This window comes from Zerene cesonia, unplaced genomic scaffold (assembly GCF_012273895.1).
Source record: "Zerene cesonia ecotype Mississippi unplaced genomic scaffold, Zerene_cesonia_1.1 Zces_u002, whole genome shotgun sequence".
Taxonomy (NCBI): domain Eukaryota; kingdom Metazoa; phylum Arthropoda; class Insecta; order Lepidoptera; family Pieridae; genus Zerene; species Zerene cesonia.
Window position 1 is genome coordinate 2,297,785 of NW_024045132.1, and position 18,748 is coordinate 2,316,532.

Genomic DNA, 18,748 nt, shown 5'->3' on the forward strand with positions numbered 1-18,748 from the left:
GTTTTGGTTAAACATTGCTACTTCCAAATGAAAAAAATACTTCTATAAAACATTCGTTTCGATATAAATTCCATAGCTATCCCGATAGATACGGCGCAAAATACTTAACATTGACACGAAATTCAGCCGCGTCTATATTTTGGGCATAGCAACTATCTGCAATCGAAAAAGTCAGTCGTCGGCGGCTGCTACGCACACACACGTAAATATCAACACACGAACACTTAGCTTACAATAGGCACCTAGGTCATAACGTCTACGTACTACGCACACACGAATAGTCGCAAGAGCATATGTCCGGACGCAGACTTTACCCTTGAGCATATGCATAATAGTTGAGACTTAATTAGCGTATTCATAAAAATGTGATAAACCAATTATCTATTTCGAAGATAAATTGTTTTGAACATTCGATGTGTGCATATTGTCGGATAGGCAATGGTGCCTTTGTTTCAAAAAACTTGAATTCAATATGGCATTGCAGGAACCGTACGGGTTTTTCTAATATGTTTTTACTGGAGTATGTATTTTTAAATCTGAAAACATTCGTATAGAGCGAAAAATCAGCGAGCTCGGATCCAATTAAAAAACATATGCGTGACTGTTCGCTGCCAATATTTATCCCATATCGAGTGCATGAAGCATCTAAACTCATTATTTTTAATCAATTTTCATACACTTTAATTTATTTTATATGTAAAGTATGTAATAGGTTGAACAATAAATTATATATTAACAGCTTAATTTCCACAATTTGAAGATATGATGTGCATAATTTACTATTTTCTTTTTTGTAACGTATACAGTTTTTTCGTCGTCTGACTTTATCCACATTAACAGTAATACTTGGATATTTTTTTATTTTGCCTTGGAAAAATGTTTTTTTCGTAAAATATATTACATAAAGATAAAACAACAAAATTCAAACTTCTATATCTATATCTGGATCTTTTGTGTGTAATGGCAACATATCCGTATATCTGTCCATTGTTTATATGGACCCCACAGATTCAATATTCCTTAATAAAATAGTATACCAGTATTTAGTTAAGGAGAGGAAAACGATATAAAGAGATAAGCCCGTTGATGTCTTATCAAGGTTTGTCCCTTTCCTTGTAGTCCTGACAAAATTTATTTCACATGTTTCTTTGATAATTGACATATTAATTTAGCGATTCTTATTGCAGCGATTAAAATTTAATCCATTTTTAAACCTATTTTGTGATTTCATAAAAATATAAAACATACATGTACGTATACATTGCAGTCAAGTCGATAGGAAAAAATACAATGGAATAAAAGAAATTGGAATCTATTATTATAATCGCATAAAATATGTTTTTAATTAAAAAATGCTACGATAACATGAATTAACAAAAATAAATAAAAAAAAACTTTAGTTTCAAATATATTCAATGCTTTGTGTCGTTTTAGATCATTAATTCTATAATAACTACGTATAAAAACTATAATACGAATGTTTAATGGTTCGCAACTATATTAGGTACTTCCCCTTGACTAAGTTCAATACTCATGTTCACGGTCTAGGTTTCTAGTAACGATATAAGTACCTATCTACTAATTACTTGTTCTCACAACGACACAACGTCACGTGAAATTAATATTTTCAGCTTACAATTCAATTCTATGATATTTAACGTAAGCTTAGCGTTAAATAAACAAACTTTGAGTATGTTACACACAACGTGGTGCATTTAAAGATTTAAGATAATTAAATCTAAAAAATAATACAGGAAAAACGAGAAACCGTCTGGGTCTTAGTGACCTTGCGATTTGTTTTTGCAATGTCTGTGTGTGCTATAACTAGCTAACGAAATATTTTTTGTTAACTGGATAAAAATAATGAACGATTCTTATGAGTTTTGTAAAAAAAAATCCGCGATGCCACGCTGGTATTAGTATGCGTAACTCGTATTTTTTTAATACTATGTTTTATTTCAATGCAATTTGATGAAATTTTTATTTATAGTATCAATGATGATGAATTAATTACCGAACTTAACAAACATTTATGTGCTAATAATTATTTATATCATATAAACAATTAGTATTATATATAACCTGGCCTTATTTTAGATGTAAAGAAAGCAGAAAAATAATCGAAAACGATAAAATTACGATTTTAGTTAGCCACGCGAGTAGGCAATGTGTAACGAACATCATACAAAACTTTCTATATCAAATAGTATCTAAGATAATTGAAGTTCTCTAACAAAAAGTCACTGTCAAAATTTCTAGTGAAGACGGGCTTGAAAGCCCGTAATACGTTTTTTTTTTTATTTATGGTATTCATATCACAAACTACGATAAAAGTAATTAAATATGTTTATTCTTCTAACATGTACCAGAGCGAATAATAGTCTGACTGCGTATATTTATGAATTGTAAGTTGTTCTCGATAGTTAGTTTAGACCTATGCGTTCATATGCTTCTAGCCACCTATCTGTATTTATATATCCCATGGGTCTTGTGACGATCATAACCACTCACTAAACATAAATTAACATTTTGTGACGTAGTAAGCAGTAGAAATAAAAACAACAGCATAGTGACGTTAATACTGAAGATCTATTATTTAAAGATCTGGGACATCAACCTCATCTTTGTAATTTAACTTTTTGTTGCTTCGCGTTTAGGAAATACCCATGAGGCTGTTATTGGTCTGCAAAAGAGGCAATGCCCGACATTAAATGGAATATTTGATTTATATTTGATTAGACGATTGTATTGGATATGTCAGTGTACGGTTATTGTGTTCCTTCATCTATTTTTTAAATATATTTTAATTTATCTACTTAATTATTTGTACAAAGATATGATAATAATATATAATATTTAGATATTTTTAGAATATAGGTGAATGTAGACGTTGGAATGAAGATAAATATAAGAGTAAAAATCGGTTCATTCTAGATATACAAATACTGTAACCAGCCCCGCGCGGTTTTATATTTATTTATATAATTAGTCCTGTACGTACTATTTGAATAGTCGTATTATTTGAAATAATAATAGTTATTGACGTCAATTTATTGACGTGATCCGGATAATGTAAGATAATCAATTTTATAAGCCCATTTATTTAAGTAACGTGCATAAATCGAGCATTTCAAGTTGTCACGCCCAACTTTATGATATGGTTTTCTGAACAATAATAGTGAATTTATTGAGACGATGCCGATGTCAGCGAGTGATAGGCTATATCGTGCGAAAAATTGAGCGTAGGCGCAACGTATGCTTCGCCCGCGCGTTGCATTACGACATTACTCATAATATTATTACTGTCTTTAACTACTATACCTATTACTTATTGTAATGAGTAAGTATCGAGTTCATTACTGACATTTCTAGTTCCCATTAAAAGTCTTAAACGGCAGTATAATTATAAAAAGATTTTTTTAATGAAGTTAAAAACTACGCACAAAAAAGTTTTGGGAGTAAGTGCGAATGTTATCCTGTTTGACTTGAACGAAAAAACGTAAAATTTTTGATCGATAAAAACCAGCCACCGAGTAGTCGACAAAAGAAGTAGGTAGTGATTTACTTTTGTAAAAGAGGTTTTTATTCAAACTTAAAAAATAATTCTTGACTGCTCTTACTGTAATCTGTCTTTTTATTAATAAGTCACATTAAGTTTTATATTGTTCATCTAATTAATTATAAATTATAATTGCGCGAAGTATGATCAGAGAATTAAGGCTGCTACATAACGGGAAAATATTCAAAACTGAACCAATATCCTACTTATAGATGTCTGAATTATTTCCAACCGTTTTTTCAATTAATTCCATTGGGAGACACTGTAAATTTTTAGTGCGCTTTAGTTATGTTCATGGGCGGTGGGCCACCAGCTCGGTTGCCCAATGTGATATCAAAAATCAGAATAAAATGAAAAGGTATATTAAATAACAATGTTTACAGTTTCTCTAGTCATTGAGACATCCGTTTAGATTTAGAAACATGTACTTAATATGAAAAAAACCTAGAATACTTTAATCTATCTGCCAACCGACTGCATCATAAATATGAAAATCCCAACTTTCATATATAAATTTTACAAAAAATCTACCAACATAAATATATCTTACCAACATCACTGTATATAAAATACTATTAAGCAATATCTTTAAGCCTAAAATGTTTTGGCTATTATATAACTCAAACATATATAATCATACTCGTGGTGCACGAACAATTTTGTAATTAAAATAACAGACATTGTATTTTTTATAGTATTTCATGACACAACTAGTTTAACATTTTTCCAATAGAAATAAAACCATACTAACATTATATTACATTGTGTAATAATTACATGTCTACAATCCTCGCTACATGCGTGAATCTATTATGCCTAGGTACATAATCTACATTTTATATTTATAAAATTTTAAACTATTTAAATTCAGTAAATACGCATACACATTGTCATTTTCAATTGTAAATTGTAAGTTGTTTATAGTCAAGTGTTATTTGTTAATATAATGTATTTAAAACACCTATCAGTATGTTAGTATATCTATTTTTTAAGTCCAACTGATTAAAGCTGTCTGAATTGTACTTGGGTGCAATGCGCTTACTACAAATAAATTTGTCTTAATTCAGTCGTCACAAGTTCCTAAATTCAGAAATTGATGGTTTCTGTATGACTGAATAATTTAGGAGTCTAATTAGAAACGCATTTAGAGAGGTGTTATCGCATTGAGTTACATAAAACCTAAAATACTTATAGTTTTATAAGTTACTTATTATTTTAAGACATAATTTTTGTCAGCAGTGGTTGGGATAATAAAAAACTTAATTTTAAATGCGAATTAACTGCAATTGCAAACAGGTTACGATCAATCTTTCTTTTCATTTATACTTTCTCGTGTGATAGTATTTTGAGTTTTCAATAAACAATGTCACAAAATTAATACCTGTGTTAAACTATCTCGAATTTACCATAAAACCATTGTTTCTTAACTACTAAAAATGCGCATTACCAGATTCAGTATCTAAATTTAGGGCAGTGTGCTCAGAGGCTTCTTATTCTAAAGTGCTTCTGAATTTAGAAACGAAATGTAGTGGAGTATAATAAGCGCATAAAGTCTGTTTGTCATTTATATATATCTGATTTAGTGCTAATATTCGTTCCGTTTTCACAAATACCTTTTACCTTTAGTTTAGTGATTAATTAAAAGTATGTTAAAGATTGTTCCTATTTTTATTAATATATAGACGTTATTAACCAGAAAGAAAGAGAAGAGAGATAGAGAGAGACAGAGGAGATACACGTCAATTTTAGTAGTTCATGTAAAGTAGACAATATGACATATTAAAAACAAAATTACCTTTATTCCATTTCTTTGTGAAAACAACTCACAACTAGAACAAGAGTTGAAGAACTAACAATTATGGAAATTGGAGGCCTCTAACGAATACAGCATCAATAATACTTTCGTATAATTTACGTAGGTGCAGTAGTGATAAATGTTATTCGGCATAATATAAATAACTGACTGCGTCCCGCGGTTTCACCCGCGCAAGACCGTATCCCGTAGGAATATCGGGATAAAAAGTTGCCTATATGTTATTCCAGTTGTCCAGCTGTTTACGTACCAAAAATTATTGCAATCGGTTTAGTAGTTTTTGCGTGAAGGAGCAATAAACACACACACATCCTTACAAACTTTCGCATTTATAATATTAGTAGGATTATGTATTAATACCGTTCTTCTAGTTAATAGACTTGACACATGAATCTTAGAACTGTAAACTAACGTTTACCTTATCGCCCAGTGAAACTGGGAAATATTAGTGAACAAGACGAAGAAAGGAATATAGATGTTTTTATGAGATAAGCATTTATTACATCAATAGTTTTTCACCCGCGTAGTCAAATGAAAAAATGCATAGTTTTCCGGGATTACCGTACAGATCCCGTAGGCGTGTGGATTCTGCAATAAAAACAATCCATTTCCTTCCTCGGATCACAAACTATCTTTATACCATATTTAATCCAAACTAGTTCAATACTTTAGGTGTGACGAAGGGACAGATGGAGATAGGTGCTTGCTCATTTATAATATTAGTAGGAACTAGAAGAGACTCGTAGGATTATTTTCAGATAGCATTAAACTCCTATTCTTTCTTTGTAAATAATTGCTAACTGATAATGATGAAGTTTTATAGCTTACTTTTAATAGTTTTCAACTCATGATAAGAAAAAAATAATAACAATTCAATGAAAACTTTAAACATCATGTAAAAATTTATAAACGAAATAATGTATTTACAATGAACTCGTATGCAAACAAAATGCGATGTCGTTTAGTCGAATTTAACATACTATTTGTTATATATTGGTGTTTTTCTATAACTTTTCAGTCTACTTTTCACTAAATACAGTATGTTCTCTCCAATAAATATCTCTTTTTCACTTCTGAACGCTTATAAAACCATTCTATACAGCATTAAATCAACACTCATAAGTGTAACATATAATCTAAAAAACAACATAAAATAAACAACTGCGAACTTTTTGGGCGCAACCGGATGTCCAGCCGACGCGTTACGTAGATACTCCATTCGGTGGGCAACTGTTCAAAGATATAGAGTAACATATATCCTTTATATATGTATATGTGAACGGTGTGTGTTATTTCTCGCGACCTTGATCCCCACGCAGCGCGCACGGCATTACGCGTGTAGAGTTAGGCGATGTCCATACGTTAGTGTATAATGCCCACTGAAAACGACAGCTGAAAATGAGAAGTCTATCTCATGTATACATTATAATGTTGAAAACTTGTAACTTGACGCAAATTTACATGTTGTGTTATATTATAATTGTAATATGTCATATTTATTTTTATTTGTTAAATCTATGTATCCTACGTATAAGTTATAGTGTAACAGGTGTTGGATGACCATATTAAATAAATAAAAATAAACAAAATAAAACATAGCATTGGTAATAAGTCGGTCGGATCATAATTATCAGTCATTTCGCAAGCTAGCAAGTCGATAATATTTGAGGAAATTAGTCACAGTACGAAAAATATGGCAAAGATGGGAATAATTGTATCACCCGTTATTATAAGCATGAAATTCTGTACGGAATGAAAAATCAACAACAATTTAATTAGAAAGAAACAATTAATACATTTCTAATACGCAATTCTATACAAAGCATAATATAAAAAATATGTTATCGCTGTCTCAAGGTTTATAAAACAATAATAAAGAATCCACTCACAGTCCGATGCATCCTATATTAATTTAAATCACGAATATTCACCGCATCTATGGCCTTGTAGCGTAGCAAAAAATGAATGTCATGTGGATGTACCCTTATACCACTATTAGTATAGTGCGATACGGCTACATGCAAACTGCAATCATCTACGAAGTTTTAAGGCAGCGCTACAATAGACGAGCGAAACGAAACTCTGTTTTGGAAAAGGTAAAACATTATTTCGTTATATAGAAACTAATTTAGTCGCGAAAAACGTTGCAGTTTTTAAAACGAATTTTAGTGATATTTATTTTCAAATACTACAGTCTTGTATTGATTTAAGACGGTTTTATTGCACAGGACGCTGCATTATACCAAGTTGGCAACAATTTTTCAACTTATCAGATAAACATACAACTTGTAATCTTGAGATTCAGTAGGCGTATATGCAATGCAGGAGAATAAATTTTACAGCGCGATATCTTTATAATTTGACAAATCCGAATTTATTTCTAATTCACCGTTTTAGGTGTATGTAATAGATGCCGATATGTCCACACCCTTACATACGTAATGCACGTTAGCTTGACTATTGTGCGACGAAGGTCATATAGACACATCAACCAGTTTAGTAACCATGTTCCTTAGTAATCGCTATTGTCCTCTGACCAGCGGCTGTCTATATTTCCTAGTGTTGTTTAACTGATGACGTAACTATTAACGTCTGCAATAGTCGATTATCAAATTTTGAAAACGCTTTCACGAATTTTGGATATGTATTGACATCTTAACACACTTGTAAGAAAAAAATCATGATAATTTTTTGCACAGCAATAACGTTTTTTATAGTCTACATACGAATTATACTAAATTTATTTGCTATTTTTTATTTTAAAGAATTGTATAGTTAACATGCCTTCAGGTATTTACTTACAAAGTACATGAATATAGAATAGAACCTGTCCTGACACAAATAAAAATCGGCAATGGAATAACTCAAAACGTCGAACAGGAAACGTTTTTTTTTTAGTTAAATAATATAATAGATGTAAAATATTTATAAACCATGGAGGGGATTTCCTTAATACACAATTATCTAATATATAAAATTCTCGTGTCACAGTTTTCGTTGCCATACTCCTCCGAAACGGCTTGACCGATTCTTATGAAATTTTGTGTGCATATCGGGTATGTTTGAGAATCGGCTAACATCTATTTTTCATACCTCTAAATGATCAGAGTAAGGCAGAACAGCGTTTGCCGGGTGCAGCTAGTATATACATAAAAAATTGATCGGCCATCACTTAGGAAATTTCCATTTGAAATAAATTTAAATATACAACATACGAGCACTATAGTCCCACCTTCCTTCAATTAAAATATAATAGAATAAAACATGCAGATGTAGCTACATACTACATGGTAATAAATGGCAACTTCCCTAAATCGTTCTCACACGTGCTCGAGTTAATTCCATTATCACTAAGGCAATATGTTTTTTAAGCATTTTGTAAATTTTGCGAATGCCTACCTGTACCAATTTTTAATTAATTATTGGAGCTCTGATAAAAAAGCACATCTAAATAATATTCCGGAGTATCTAAGCAAAATTTATTTAAAATTGATTTTATGTTTTTAAACGTACCTTATTACAAAATATTTTTTTTGCATTCTAACATGCATAATTTGGTCATATACACTGTTACATAAGGCCAAATAGCCGCGTTTCGTGCATAAAAATAAAAATAGATCGTTCCGTGTTCGCGGCCTTTCTGAAACAAGAATGATAGATGAGGAGTGGGGGGAGGCAGACGCCCGATGACATCACACCGGGTTGCAGTGCGGTGCGACAGCCAACTCTTGCGCAATCGAGCGCCCTTGATCTTGACTGCTTCGCGGCCGCACGCGTGTTCGCACACATTTAAATAGTAGGTATTCCTACTCGTGACTATATTTATCTTCTCGCATGGAGGCGCGAAACGGCAATGGCATAAAATAATGAATTTTGCTTGTGTTCTGTGAGTGCAAGCTGTTGAGAACAAATTATACGTACTGCTTTAAGATATACAATTATAAAGTATAGGTAGGTGGTGATATGCGATCGGCAGCTGATAAGATAGGAGTTGTAATACTTATTACTACCTGCATTAATTACATTCAATATAACAATGAATTATTATTTAATGTGAAGATTCTACATTCTATATTATAAAACTTAAATTAAACCACATTTTTGGCTAGAGCTGATGATATTACTTTACATTAAAGCAAATGAAAAATAAATATTTCATACGGCGTTACCCGGTACTTGATTATTATCAATCCAAGTCTTTACTCGAGCAGGAAATAGGCCTGCGCTGATAAGAATTGAATACAGTATTCGCTGCAATTTATGGCGATAGGATTTTAATTACAACAACATTTTGAAATGCGTTTGATGGCTTAAGGACTTAACGTGTTTATTTCATTTTCATATAAAGTTGCGTTTTAAATATTCCTATACTTGAGTCCACGATTATAATAAAGGTTACGTAGTGAGTGTTTAATAATCTGTGGACTATAGTCCATATAACTATTTGGTATATTGAGTTGGCACTATTATAAAAGGGTCTGACAGGTTAAGTCGTAAAAAAATTGCATAGCACTTACAGAATCTAAGGATAATCAAATCTATGCTATTTTAACGAAGGTTTAATAGATATTTGCTATGTAACGACGTATTTCCATACCTAAATGAGGTTTAGAGGATATAGGTAGTCTTATCGATTGGATAATATTCATCACCTTGTCGTGTTTAAATCGCGATGGCAGCGCTGTACAGTATGGCTACTGTTCCAATTCACAAGTGTCGAAATATGCTCGAAATTCTAGCTAACACAACGAATATTACTTACAATATTCGGTAGAAATATTTTTTGTTTGTGTATTTTGATTTAAGCCAAATCCACACGACACAGAAATTTTTTACTAATATTATAATGCCGAAAGTATTTGTTCGTGTCTCTTTGGCAAAAAAAGCAGTGGTGGCTCAGTGGTGAGAACCTCGGACTTCAAAATCGATAAGTCGGGGTTCGAGACCGGGGCGAGCGTGCAGGAAATAAATTGATTTTTCAATTTATCTGCACATGTGGATAACATCACTACTACTTAAAACGGTGAAGAAAAACATCGTGAGGAAACCGGCATGTCCAAGAATCAAAAGTTCGACGACATGTGACATCTGCCAATCCGCACTTGGCCAGCGTGGTGGATTATGGCCTGAACCCTCATAGGAGGCCTGTGTCCCAGCAGTGGGAACATATATGGGATGATGATGATTCATACGGGATACGGACTTACGCGGGTAAAACCGCGTGGCGCAGCTAGTATTAAATGATAATGAATGATAAGCCACTTACTGTTAATTTCCTTTAACCACGCGGGCGATGCCGAAGTTTAGTAATCCATTATCCTTTACAAACCAAAATAATTTTTAAAATGTAAATATAAACATTTCAGCGGCGGGAGCTAGCTCAGACATGGGAAGTGAGCACTATTGCCTGAGGTGGAACAATCATCAGAGCAACCTGCTGGGAGTTTTCAGCCAGTTGCTGCAAGACGAGAGCTTGGTCGACGTCACACTCGCGTGCTCCGAGGGTGCCTCAATACGGGCTCATAAGGTTAGTTACCTTTATGTAAGCCGCGTCATCTCATCATCGTCATATAGGTACATCTATATTAATAATATCGTTCGTCTCAGGAACAACTCGATTACCAAAATTGTTTCACCGTTGCATATGTACGTGATCCCTGGACCCTGAGTGCTTTTAGCCAAAGATGTTGATTCCAGGAACTATCAAATTGGGTTTTTTGTGTAGGTTGGATATCGAAGTTGTATAAGGTTTACAATCGTTAAATAAAGCATCGATGTAAAGATTGCAAAAATGGTCAAAAAACAAATATTCCTTTTGAGAGCTGACGAAGGTGCGTTGGTCAGCGCAGCAGTTTGATGATAAAAAATGTTATGTCATGATTTAGAGTTAGACCAGACGGTGCTTCGAACGTTGTGATAAATCTTTAATGATTGTTTTATATCTTTAATCCGATTTATTATCTACCCTACTTTATTTATACCTTTTAAACGCTAAAGTTTGTTTCGAATTCAGAAAACACCTGATGGGATCTGTATAAGATTTCGTACAGAGACAGGTAATATTATGAATAGGAACACAGTGTACTTTTTCCAGATTCTATTGTTCTAGTTTAGGTACTGAATTCAATACCGTACCGTATACGGCAGTTTCTGAATTGTCATAGTCCAAGAAAATGGGTAGGGTAAATGCGAATTTGAGATTAAAACTTGAATTTTTGATATAATTTACTTTGAGGAATCTAAAAACGAACTGTGCAAGTTTTTTTTAAATTCACCCCCGAGAAGGGGTGAAAAAAAATAAATAAAGTCGTTTTTTTGAAATTTTGGCGAAACCGTAAGTGTTAGAAAAAAAAGTTTTAAATAAAATTTGTAGAGCGTAAAATTTTACACAAAAATGTTTCTATGACTTTTTTTCCTAAAATTGAAATTAACTGAGATAGGGTAGTTAGAAGGTAGGGGATGATAACTGCAACTTTAAAAAAGTGACTTAATTTGAAAAAAAATTAATATTAAATTTCAAATTGTTATAATTTTGTTATAAACAATTGAAAAAAAATTTTTTTTTCTCTAGGATCAAAGTTTATAATTATATAAGTAATTTAATAAAAAAAATATATGAGTTTTATCAATTTTTCAATAAGTTATGATTTTTTAAAGTTGCAGTTATCATCCCCTACCTTCTAACTACCCTATCTCAGTTAATTTCAATTTTAGGAAAAAAAGTCATAGAAACATTTTTGTGTAAAATTTTACGCTCTACAAATTTTATTTAAAACTTTTTTTTCTAACACTTACGGTTTCGCCAAAATTTCAAAAAAACGACTTTATTTATTTTTTTTCACCCCTTCTCGGGGGTGAATTTAAAAAAAACTTGCACAGTTCGTTTTTAGATTCCTCAAAGTAAATTATATCAAAAATTCAAGTTTTAATCTCAAATTCGCATTTACCCTACCCATTTTCTTGGACTATCATTAATTGTGTTTGTTGTTGTTTCAAATGTCATTAATAATATATGTACATAAAATTATAAAAGAGTAACCCGACCCTTTTTTTATACGAAATGTGTTTCAAAAAGAGTGATTATTGTTTTGCAATAGATATATTCTATAGATCCCAAAGCAAAGGTTAGTATTTTTATTCTGTTAGTCTTTTGTATGTGCATTAATCATGTGATAGAACAATATTAGAATCAACTAAAATTGTATTTTATTTCAAAAAAAATAAGGCAGTTATCTTAGGCAGTTTAGTAAACTTGCAAGGGGATGAAGAAATAATTCACGATAATGTATATAAATATTTTTTTTAGTAATTTCATATGAAGTGTATTTTTTCTTCTTTACTGTTTGTTTAGTTACTTAGGAAATCTAAGAGTTGATAGTTTTGAATAAGAAACAAAATGAAAAGGACATTACATTTAAACATTCCAGGTAGTACTTTCTGCGTGTTCGTCATACTTCCGATCGCTGTTCGTGGACCACCCTTCGCGCCACCCCATAGTGATCCTGAAGGACGTAGGCTTGGAGGAGCTCCGAACACTAGTCGACTTCATGTATAAGGGCGAGGTCAACGTCCAATATTGCCAGCTTCCCGCTCTCCTTAAGACTGCTGAGAGCCTTCAGGTTCATTTTTAATATTGTGTTTCATATATTTTCTGTAAAACTAAACAAATATTATGACGAGGAAACTTGTTTTGTATGTTTTTTGAATAATATTCACTCAAAAGCAACTGGATCGATTTCAATTATTGCACCACTAGCTGTGCCCTGTTTCACCCGCGTAAGTCCATATCCCCTAGGAATATCGGAATAAAAAGTTGCCTATATGTTATTACAGATGTCCAGCTGTCTACGTACCAAATTTCATTGCAATCCGTTCTGTAGTTTTTGTGTGAAAGAGCAACAAAGACACACACATCCCTACAAACTTTCGCATTTATAATATTAGTAGGATAGGATTAGAAAGCTGCATTTTCACTGAGTGTCATGGGCTATGTATGTGACACGGATAAAGGTGGGGCAGATCGCAGCAGCTAGTTAAAGGGATGAAAAAAGAATGTAATACATTTCTTAGGGTGCATCTAATTTAAAATCTAAGTTGTGTTGAGGTATAACAAAAACAACATACGAATATGTTTGGAAGACTTCACTCCTATAATCTCGTGTTTCCTTTATAGGTGAAAGGATTAGCTGAGATGACTACATTAAGTGCGGCAGGCGTTGACACAAGGAATGTTTCTGAACCGATGGAGGAGTGTCAAGCCCAAAACTCAAGTGAATCCGCAGAACCTATAGACAGAATACACGAGAGAGAATCTCGAGATAAGGAAGAGAGGCATGACATTAAAGAGAACAGAGAAAGGGAGAACAAAGACATAAGAGAAAACATCAGAGATGCGCGCGATTCAAGGGATATACGGGAATCGAGGGATAGGGACCGTGAATTAAGAGAACCGCGCGAATTAATACGAGAAAGAGAACCCCGCGAACTTAGGGATGCGCGAGACCATAGAGAATTGCGAGACACCAGGGAGCCTAGGGACCTGAGGGATCTCAGAGATCTACGTGACACCCGGGAGGTACCTGAAACTTCGCCGCCGAGAATATCACCTTTGCTTTCAGTGCGAAGGTTTCGGCCAGAACCGTCGATAGAGACTTCTACTCCAACGCATCCTCCTATACCAAAAGATGAACCACCTGATGAACCTATGCGGCCTCTGTCGCCTGAAGACGACACAGTGTCCATTAGATCTAATGGTGCTAATGATAATATTGGTGAGATAATCACTTATTGCAAACGATCCATTAGCATTTAAATAACAAAATAACAAATCGATACGAGATTATTTTTAAAATTCAAGGCTCCACAAATATTAGGTACATAACGAAATTATACAGCTACTGGGTTTATATGTTTCGTAGGTACAAAGTATTTTAACTTTTCATAAAGTGCAGCTTTTGTTTCTAATAGGAATAATTAACCTATTTAAATAAATGTTAATTTATTAATACTTTGCGCAATTATCAGCGTTTGGTTTACTCCTGTTTTACTCATTTGTTTATCCTAGAACCCAGATTGAGACTTTCCGATTTTATTTTACCAATATATAATAATACTAGTATAATATTAAAGTAATAATATATAATAAATTAATTTATAAGTGACGATATAAATTACCAAATGTGATGAATTTGATACATTATTTCTAATTGCTTATTTCGGTAGTTTCTTCTATAAGTTCCAATACATACGTAATTAACAAAAACCGTAGTCATACATTAGAATTCATGTGTGCATAAAAAATGAAAGGAACAAATAAACAAAACATTTTATATACTTAATCAAGTTACAAATAAAGTTTTTTGAATATATAATTACATACAGGGTAGAAAATTCATTTCAAGTTTTTACATACCTACTATATTTTTACTCTGCAGAATTAATATAATATTGTTTTATCTATCATTACAAAATGAAAATGTCAACATGACAGCTGTTGCGTTCCCAAAGCCCAATATGTATTTTGATTTACTTGTCAGTTGTCACTTGTCTTTTGCATAATTTAGTATTTTATTTAAATGTAAAGATGCACTATTCCAAAATGATTGCAGCCATAATTAAATATTGCGTCACAAACAGTTTTAGCGTATATGTAGTAATGTGGCCTAAAGTAAAAAACAAAGCTAAATGGCTTACCAATGTTAAGGTACAGACTAAATTTTTTGTTTTGCTAGTTTCGACGAACATTATTTCTATTACTGACTTTGAAATGTGTTTTTGCAGGCATCAATATGACGATAAATAGCCACAGCGGCCTCGGGTCGCGGTATTCTCCAGTGGAACAAAGACTGAGTGTGCTGAACGCATTGCCACATCCAGGGTTGCCGATTCACTCGCATCCCTCTTTGCCGAGTCCCAGAAACGAACCAATTGCAGGACCGTCTGGATTACCTCCAGTTCAACAAGTACCATTGGTAACAAACTTTCCATTTAAGTAAATGTTATAATTGTTTATGAGTATTATTCGTAGAAACATCCTTTATTATTATTATTATTATTTTCAGCTTAACCACTTCAAATCAAAGTTTGATACCTTTATTTCATAATTTTTGATTTAAACTTAAGTCTGAATACAAAAAAAGCAATAAATTGTTTTATTAAATTAAATATTTCATATTAGCACATAGTATATTCAGTAAATGTTTTATCTATAAAGCTAACTTGATTCTCAACTATTTTACAGATAAAAACACAAACACATAAAATAGAATATCTGTATGATTAGTTCAATATAGTACTTTTCACTTAATAACATGTCTAGAATCAGAGGCAATAAATTGTTAATATAATTATGGTAATAAATAAATAAACTCTGTTATTAAGTTTTATATTCATTTTAATAATATAAAATATACAAATTTTAAGAAGTGTGAAGATAATTGTTGCATAACAAAATATATAAGTTTTTTATAATATATAAGAAATATATAAAATGATAAAGAAAAAAAGCAATCAATTAAATTACTTATAGAAATACTAGCTGCACTAAACGCTGTTCTGCCTTACGCTGATCATTTAGAGGTATGAAAAATAGATGTTGGCCGATTCTCATAGATACCGGATAAGCACAAAAAATTTCATCAAAATCGGTCAAGCCGTTTTGGAGGAGTATGGCAACGAAAACTGTGACATGAGAATTTTATATACAATCTGGTAGCATCATAAATAGGTTCTTATGATTTACTATTTTCAAGTTTAACAAAGAAGGTCATTGTATTAAGCAAACTATTATTTTTCAGTCATTAAAGAAAGAAACAGACTGGGACAGAAACAATGAAGATAAGGGTGGCGGAGAATCATCTTCAGAATATCGACTGCAACATGAATCGGTATGTGCAGTAAATGTTTTAAGATTCTTAGATACAAAGCCATCATCTCTCTCTCTTAATTCAGCCATCATTGGTATACTGCATCATTTCAATTCAAATAATATATTGTGATGGTCATGTATCTAATGATATTAATTGTTGTAGTGGAACATGTATATAGATTTTTCAGTAAGCTATTGGCTTTTTCTGTCCTTACTAATTTGTGATTTCATACCTTCCCACTCTGTATATAACATCGTAAAGAAAGCCAAGGCATGTTGTCTTTACTTTCTTTTTTGAAGCATAGTTTTGACATTGTACAAAGAAGATCTATGCATGTATTCAAGGCCCAAAGTCCATTTGTGTATTAGTTATATGTGTTATAATTGTCATTTCTCCAGCTAAGTTTGTAATAAGATTTTTTTTTATATACCAAACAAAATGCTAAAAGCTCCTTGTTGTACTATGGTTATGTTTTGTCTATGGTTGATATGCTATTTAACCGCTGCTTACAAAGTTGTGGCTAGTCAGTAGTAACCATAGATCCTACTTAATCTATTATGGAGTATTGCAAACAACATTGAATAGTTTTCTGGACGCTGGTTTGATATTTATTGCATGCTTGTTACTGTGCTGCGCTATTTAACATCGAGTATTATGCCTTGCTGTCAAGAAGTTGACCTTCATTTTGTTGGCCATCATTTTTTTTTATATCCATTCATTATGTTTGATATGTATATTTTGGGCAATTTTTTTATTATTTAAATTTGGCCATATAATTGCATATCGTTTCTTGCGAATCCGATGCATACCGTACGCGAGCGCGTTGCTATACAACAAGGCATTACGCGTAGCCGGCTCCCGGGTTCACTCCTGCACATTTTTGGGCAAAAATGAGCGTCAACTTCTTATTTAGATAGTGAAATAAAATAAAGAGACTGCATCTCGATTTAGAATGTAGTGGTAGAGATATTGCACATATTTTGGTCCATGCAGATCGAAACAAGAGAAAAGAAGTTGATGTTCTTTTTGTGGTTGCAGGAGTATGAAGGGCCCGGTAGGGGGAGAATTGACGAGGGAGAGAGGGCTTACCCGTGCATACATTGCGGCGCGGCGTTCCCACACCAGAGCAAACTGACCCGGCATATATTGACGACGCACACGCTCGATACGTTGAAATATCGAGACGCTATTATGGGCCGGCCTCTCGGCTTACCGATGATAGGACAGTTTAGTGAACCCACTTATTTGAGCATGCCCACGGAGGAGTCGCCGATCGACCTGGACATCGGCCCGGTGGAACCTGGAAACGTTGTGTTGTGCAAATTCTGTGGGAAGAGTTTTCCGGACGTGTCATCGCTCATAGCGCATCTCCCGGTGCACACCGGCGATCGACCGTTCAAATGTGAATTTTGTGGCAAGGCGTTTAAATTAAGGCATCATATGAAGGATCACTGTCGAGTTCACACAGGTTGGTGGCAGTTTTACTTGTGTGTGTTTACGTGTATCGCATAGACGTGTGGATGTCTCTATTGTTGATGTTTATTTTAGGAGAACGCCCGTTCCGGTGCGTTCTTTGCGGCAAAACGTTTTCGCGGTCTACGATACTGAAGGCGCACGAAAAGACTCACTATCCGAAGTACGCGAGGAAGTTCTTATCGCCGAGCCCGGTAGACACGGAAGAGGAGAGTCCACATCAATGAGTATTAGATTATCATAGTGTGCAAATATTTTAGTCAATGTATAACGGTGAGAAGACTAGTGAAAGTTGGAAAACAAAATGGAGGACAATATATTGTAATTAAATAAGAATGTGATTTAAACGCCGCAACTGTGATCTGAATGATATAAATAATATTTGATATTACACATATAGGTAAAATTGACACAAATTAATTTTTCCGTTCTTCGAGTACAATTCTCTTAAATTTTGAGTTCGCTTTATAGATATTTTAACCATTAGGTGCTTTCTTTACGCCTTATCTAGTAACTGGTAACTGATTTACAGTCCCTTAGATGGCATAGCCAAAGTTAGGTAGTGAAGTGATAATTTAACTTAAAGTGAAACTATATAATATTTGCCGATTTCGCATGGTTTGCTTGTTTTTAAAATGAAGACCTTAACATATTCAGGTTGTTCTGTTGTTATGTGAATTGAACAATTTGATTTGAAAAAAATAGGGACTTATATTCTTTACGTTTATAAATGTTTTTTTTTTAACCAAATTAAAGATTGATTGCGAGTGCTTTAAATATAATTAGAAATATACAGTAAATCGCACTCGCTATAGTTTGTATAGATAAATTGGATGGATTTGAGAATTATAAATATTTCTATGTCTTTCAAAATTGACGCACGCTCCCCAGAGGTAATTCAAAAGCAATACTAAGACATATAAATGTAAATATATTATGATATAATATATAGTTTGATACATATAATCCGTTTTTTTAGGAAATTTATTACTATTAATAGGGTACGGAAGCTTCAGTAGTATAAATTGGGGAGTT

General features: G+C 32.9%; 1 protein-coding gene across 1 annotated transcript in view; it reads left to right on the forward strand.

Annotated features, from left to right (window-relative positions):
* The window catches only part of LOC119838293, a 43,943-nt gene that overhangs the window by 6,392 nt on the left and 18,803 nt on the right, over positions 1–18,748 (forward strand). The window contains exons 2-8 of the mRNA XM_038364160.1: positions 10,739–10,899; positions 12,800–12,991; positions 13,546–14,143; positions 15,153–15,343; positions 16,169–16,258; positions 17,279–17,708; positions 17,789–17,937. Coding sequence (XP_038220088.1) covers positions 10,759–10,899; positions 12,800–12,991; positions 13,546–14,143; positions 15,153–15,343; positions 16,169–16,258; positions 17,279–17,708; positions 17,789–17,937 — 1,791 coding nt within the window. The 5' untranslated portion in view covers positions 10,739–10,758. The remainder of the gene's footprint in view (positions 1–10,738; positions 10,900–12,799; positions 12,992–13,545; positions 14,144–15,152; positions 15,344–16,168; positions 16,259–17,278; positions 17,709–17,788; positions 17,938–18,748) is intronic.